This window comes from Asparagus officinalis, chromosome 6, assembly GCF_001876935.1.
Source record: "Asparagus officinalis chromosome 6, Aspof.V1, whole genome shotgun sequence".
In the NCBI taxonomy this organism is placed as follows: Eukaryota; Viridiplantae; Streptophyta; class Magnoliopsida; order Asparagales; family Asparagaceae; genus Asparagus; species Asparagus officinalis.
The window spans coordinates 25,225,287-25,232,221 of NC_033799.1; the positions used below are offsets into that span (position 1 = coordinate 25,225,287).

Genomic DNA, 6,935 nt, shown 5'->3' on the forward strand with positions numbered 1-6,935 from the left:
AATGTAGCTTCTCATTTATTGTTTAAGAGGAGAGAGGATGATTGCTGACGTGAGAGAGATCAATATGAAAATGTAGCTTCTCATTTATTGTTTAAGAGGAGAGAGGATGATTGCTGACGCCAGGGACTACTTGATTCATTCAAAGGTTATTAGTTTTTTTTAATAGATTGTTAGGTATGGTCACACCATTAGGGGTGTGCAACGGTCGGTTCGGTTCGGTTTTTATTAAAATTTGAACAACCGAACCGAACCGCCTATAATTCAAAACCGAACCGAACTGTTCCAAGTTGGTTCGGTACGGTTCGGTTCGGTACGGTTCGGTTCGGTTCTAACTTCATCAAACTTCTTATCAAACAACAAACTATGTTAAAGAAAAAAAGATATCAACAAAGTATGAGATTATGAAGCATTAAACACTGATATGATAATATTGCTTTTAACCCATAATGATTCAGAAAATGAGTTTAGGGTTTGAGTCTTTGACTCTTTGGGGACGGGACGTGTAGGGTTTGAGATCAGAATGGGTAGTATTGCACTATATTCGGTTGGTTCGGGTTGAAAAGTTTTCAAATCGACCCGAACCGCCCTACTCATAAAACCGATTTTTTCGGATCGGTTCTGGTCGGTTCGGGTCGGTTCGGTCGGTTTTTTCAGTTTGGACCGAACCATGCTCAGCCCTACACACCATGGCCATATCAGTTGCACTTGGAGAATTCCAACTCTGTCCCATGATCCTGTGGCAATGGAGCACTATCCATTGGGCTGCATCCATTAGGGCAATCCAAAGGGATGAGGGTCATTGGATCAGTACATATGGACCAAGCATAAACACGTGTGTGGGTTATTATAATCAGATCAACATCCAACTAACAAACAAATTTAAGAGTTAGGAGATCTGACTCAGTTAACATGGTCTGTCTGGATTAAAAAAGTCAAAATACGTTTTGATAGTGATTGGTCACAAAGACTAAAACTAGATGCTCTAATCAAGCCTCAAAAGAATATTTTCCTAGTTGATCTAATCTAATGCTAATTTGATAAACGATAAGACCATTCAATAATCTTCATACTGCGTCATACACATTATTAGTGCATCGTTTATTTGTTATAAACAAACATATATAGAAACAATATTTGTTCAGAGCTAATTATAGATGAATCGACTTCCTCCGCATCAAGCAATGCTAGGCCTAAATGTGATTCTATGCTTGAAGCTGAATATGCTTCTTCATCATGGCAATCCAATGAAATTATTGGAGATGGATTTTTTTAAGTAATCAGCTTTGGAATATCCATGAGTTAACCTCTTCTTCCCCTATAAGAAGTCTAAGTACTTGTTTCAGAGGAAAAAAACCAAAAAGTACAGAACAAAGTTGAAGGTTATTGCTTCATCATAAATTGATTTTCAGATGGCATAACGATGTGCAATGCAAATTAAAAGAACAAGTATTCTACGCGTATATCCACTACTTTTTTTTGAACCTCCTCAGAGTGCAAACATCATTTATTTTGCACCAATATGATCAAACTGGTATCAGTTAAAGATACAAATCAAGGAAAATTTGTGTCTAAGGCCTCAGAAATGAATTTTTGATATGCCCTAGCCCCCTGTGTTATTTTTCATGTGCATTGCCCCAAATACATTGGTTTTATGTGATTCAACCCCTATTTGCACTTCCCAAAATAAAAAAATCCAAAAAACTTCCATCAATACCCCTCTTCTTCTTCTGCGCCTACTTTTTTTTCCCTCATGGAGACCACAACTCCCTCCTCTCCTTCTCTTATTCTTCTTAGGCAAGTGTTGAGAAGAGTTAGAGGAAGAGAAGGAGAAGCGGTCAGCAAGATGGACAAAGAAGAATATGGTGAAGGAGTAGGAGAGAAGGTAGGAGAGGTCGAGCTCATCGAGCCACTGAGAGGTCCATGGTGAGGAGGAGGTAAAAGGAGATCAGGAGGGAGGGGTATGGATGGATTTGGTGATGGAGGGTGGTCTACAAGAGGAGTAGAAGGTGCCTAGGAGATGAAGGTCAGGGTTAAGGCTCAGATCTAGTGGGCAATGAAGGAGGAAGAGGAGGATAATGAGGTGTTTGAGACAAATATATTATTTGTTGAAATGCTTGTGAGGTGAATGGTTGGCATGTAGGCGAAAATAATATTATTTGGGCTAACATTTTGTGAATGCCAAGTATTTGAGGAAATGCTATGAGAGTGCCCCTTCAACTTGAAGTTTTTAATTATTTCTTTGATGAAGTTAATGTGATTTAATGTATTGCTGATCGGACTAGTTGGGCATAGCTTTTATGAATACGATATGTTTTTATGTGTTATGATTTTGTTCTTTTGGAACCGCACACAATGTGCTTGTTGTTTTGCTTCAACCATGGAACTTGGCATATAGTAAATTCAATGGTTAAAAAAATAGATTAATCTCATTATGAAAATTGACTTTGATGATGATGGAGAAAGAGGAAGTAGGAGGACGTGCTTTTCTGATGATGGAATCAGGCTCGACCCTGGGGTAAGCCCACCAAGCCTCGTGGCTGGGGCATCCCAAGACCGGGGTCAACCAAATTTTTTTATATATAATGTAGGGTTATAATTTATAAACATAAAATATCAAGCTTTAACATGATGCGGACTTGGTATTGTGGTTAAGGGGTTTGTCTGTTGTGTAAATCGCTCATGTTCGAGTCTTAGAGGGCGTATTTCGTCAGTTTTTTTCAAATACGTGCATAACACGTGGATAAGGCTTAAGGTAAGACTTCGCATGGTTTTTTTTTCATCTTCCGCTGGCTGCATGTCTGCACTCCTCCCTCCGAGTCTCCGTCCCAAATTTCTGCATCTTTCTTTAAAAATCTTAGATTTAGATTCTACCTCTTTAAACAATACCATAAAATTTCTGCAAAACAATACCACAAAATTTCGCTGGCTGCACAGCCTGCATTCCTCCGACCCAAAAGATGGAGAGAATCGACGCCGATCGATCCATCGAAGAAGTACAATCAGGTAAATTTTTTTAAATAAATAATTTTAGGGTTTTTTTGGACGGAAATTTGGGGTTTTGATGTTTTGCAATGAAATTAAGATTTCTAATTTTTAATCTTGGCTGAATCTTAGTTGTTGAATTAGGGGTTATGGTGTTTTGGAATGAAATTAGGATTTTAATAATAATTATATTGCTAAGTCTCTATTCCGGCGTCAGTTTAGTTGATTGTGATTTTATTATATGTATATTTTACAGTACACCATGACGAGAGATGACAAAAACCGAGTAAGGGTTAGAAAACAAAACTCTGGAGTTTATAATAGATGAGTCAAGCAACGTCATGATGAAATGGCAAAATCACTAGATGGCTCAATTTCTAAGCTATTCAAAGAAAAAACACAACATTCTCTTCTTTCGAGTCAAGTTGAAGAAGCTAGTGCCACAGCCAATATTAGTGAAAATATAGATGAGGTCATTGAGGAACCCATGAATGAAGTCACTTATGCGGATGGAAGTGGTAATGAGAAAGCTAGTGATGAAGATCATGAAGAGCCTATGAATGAAAATGTTCATGTGGACGAAAATGACAATGAAGTAGCTTTTAGTGAATATCATGAAAGCATACTTGATCTTGAGAAAGATGTGGAAGTAAATTATGATCCGGGATTGTGGGGAAGTATAAATGATACTAAGAGGATGATGATAGTTCAACGTGGTCCTATCAAGATTTTAAAGAAAAATGATGAGTTTCCAAGTGAAAAGAAGAGTGAGAGAAATAGGAGTTTTTCTTCCAAATATTAGATCCGTGAATTTCCAAATGGCGAGAAGCATGAAAGGAAATGACTCGTCTATTCAAATGAATTGAATAGGGTATCTTGTTTTTGTTGCAAGTTGTTCAAGAATAAACCAATGGCAACCAATTTGGCGGAGAATGGAATTGATGATTGACATAACCTTCCTCAAACCATAGAGAGCATGAAAATAATCCAGAGCATTGTGCAAATATTGTAAAGTGGGTTGACTTGCAAAAAGGACTAAAAACTAAAGGCAACAATTGATAAAAACATAGAAGGACAAATTGACAAAGAGAAAACTCGTTGGAAGATGATACTAGTTCGAATCATTGCAGTTGTGAATACTCTTTCTCGAAATGGTTTGCCATTTTTTGGAACTAATGAGAAGATTTATGAGAAGAACAACAGACTTTTTTGTCAACTTATAAAGTTCCTTGCAGAATTCGATCCAATTATGCAAGATCGTCTTCGGCGTGTGGTAGATAAAGAAGTTCAGAGTCATTTTCTTAGCCATAAAATTCAAAATGAATTGATAATTTTGTTGGCCAATGAGATCAAAGCAAAAATTCTTAAAAAAATTCAAAAGCAAAGTATTTTTTAGTTATTCTTGATTGTACGCCGAATTTAAGCCGTGAGGAACAAATGTCAATTATCATTAGATGTGTGGATATTGAAGATACAAATCAAGTCAAGGTGGAAGAGTTTTTTCTTGGATTTATAAAGGTCAATGACATGTCGGGACCTGGGCTTGTCAATTAACTTGAAGATACTTTGAATGAACTTAACCTCAATATTGATGATATAAGAGGTCAAGGTTATGACAATTGGTCAAATATGAAAGGTAAACATCAAGGTGTACAAATAAGAACTCTTGACATAAATCCTCGAGCTTTTTATATACCATGTGGGTGCCATAGCTTAAACCTTGCACTATGTGATATGGCAAAATCTTGTGTCAAAGCTAGAAATTTTTTTGCATATGTGCAAAAGGTTTACACTTTGTTTGCTAAATCAACACATCGGTGGGATGGTCTTAAAACATATGTAAAGGGTCTGGCACCAAAGCCATTGTTAGTTACTCGTTGGGAAAGTCATGTTGAAAGTGTTAAAACAATCCGATATCAAGCACCAGAGTTGAGAGACGCTTTGATTGAAATTGTAAATAGTTCTAAAGAGGACATAGTGATGGCAGGAGCTAAAGGCTTGTGTAAAAATGCTTTGAAGGATTTTGAGTTCTTGATTAGCTTATGTATTTGGTATAAGATTTTAGATAAAGTCAATCGAGTTAGCAAAGTTCTTCAACAAGAAGAGATGAATTTGGAGGATGTAATTACAAGAATAAACGAGCTTATTGTTTTCTTTCAAAAGTTTAGAGAAGACGGTTTTGAAAACATGATGAAAGAAGCCAATGAACTTGCTAATGATGTTGGTATCAATCCGTCATTTCCGATAAAAAGAGTGGTTCGTAGAAAGAAGCAATTTGATGAGGATGTGGAAGCGAACGCTGAAGGTAGTCAATCACTGGAGGATAATTTTAGAGTTTCCTATTTCCTCCACATTATTGATCAAGCTCTTACATCACTCAAAGATCGTTTTGAACAATTCGAGCTCTATGAAGAAACCTTCGAATTTTTGTTTAATGCAAAGTTCATGAGTATTGGTGAAGAAAAATTGATGGAACATTGCACTAAATTACAAAGATACACGGAACACAACCAGCAATGTGATATACATAGGAAAGAATTATTCAATGACCTACGAGCTTTGGAAACAATGTTGCCGAAGGAAGTGAATAAATCAATAGACATCCTTGACTTCATAAGATCTTATTGGGATGATGGTGGCTGTAGGCTGTCTAAAAATCACAATAGATAGCTTATCCTCCATCAAACACCGATGATGGAAGTTACAATCTGACGACTTCCAGAAGGCTACAATTTGAAGACTTTTACGTAGATCGCTGAAGGTTACAATCTGACGACCTTCACGACAACCGATGAAAACTCTATTCAGCAGTCTTCACATTCTACAGTGAAAGTTACAATCTGACGACTTTCACACCCCACAACAGCTAAAGCTAGGATTACTGAAAAACGGTCCTCGCAACGCCTCACAGAAGAAGTTACAAGTCAAAAAGCTCCTTCTGAAACGCGGATGTCATCCCCGCGTTACAATTCTGGAAATGCAGGCGACCCCCGCGTTTCCAAGCCACCCTCGCGTTCGTAGGGGTCCAGCCAACACCGACCCCCGCGTTTCTAAGCTACAAGCTAAACGTGAGCGACCCTCGCGTTCGTATGGGTCTAGCCAACACCGATCCCCGTGTTTCTAAGCTACAACAAACCAAAACGCGAGCGACCCTCGCGTTCATCAATGTTCAGCCAACACCCAACTTCGCGTCTCAATTCTAAGAGGCGAAGTTGGGTGCTAAACGCCAGATTGGGCGTTTGACTCGTTCAAACATGAGTCGAACGGTTTCAAAACCGTTATCCCACATTCTGAGGGATTGTCGCCCACTTAGGAGCGGGTTTAGAGGGCAGTTACAGCCTCTTATCCCCCTATAAAAACTCAACAAACTCAACTGAGTTAAAGGTTCGATTTTCTTGGCTCAGATCGACCACAGGAGGCGAGAGGTTGGATTTCGGAGAATCTAAACCGCACAGGTTGGAGATTTTTCCAGTTATCAAAACCAGGGGATGGTTTTTTTGGATGAGGAGGATCAAAACCACTCGGGTTTGGTGATTTAGCAACAGCAGCAGCGAAATCCTTGGAGATAAGATTTTTGAATCAAGCTCAGAAGATCAAATCTGAGAGGATTCTCCAACAACAGAATAACAGCTTGATCATTAACCGAATTTTCGGTTCTAACAACTCTATTCACAGAGTTCTAACTCGTCCAGAGTTCTTAAACTCATTCAGAGTTAAACATCAAACTTTCCACAGAAGTTCATCGTTCCCACGAGATAAGAGACGGTCGGATCGTCAACGGAGAGCAAATTCGACGCAAGCAATCGAAGGAGGCATTCCATCGCTACCGAGAAGAACCCAGTTTTAAACAAAGGAGAGAATCAAATTCGTTCTCTTCTCTTTTGTAATCAAGTTGTAATCGGAATTAAAGAAATACAAGTCAATTTTCTTTATTCTTTTCATTGCAATTTCCC

General features: G+C 38.3%; 1 protein-coding gene across 1 annotated transcript in view; it reads left to right on the forward strand.

Moving 5' to 3' along the window:
- LOC109845929 (zinc finger MYM-type protein 1-like) overlaps window positions 3,332-6,935 on the forward strand; it is a 3,769-nt gene continuing 165 nt past the window's right edge. Inside the window, exons 1-2 of the mRNA XM_020415166.1 lie at window positions 3,332-3,659; window positions 4,544-5,623. Coding sequence (XP_020270755.1) covers window positions 3,332-3,659; window positions 4,544-5,623 — 1,408 coding nt within the window. The remainder of the gene's footprint in view (window positions 3,660-4,543; window positions 5,624-6,935) is intronic.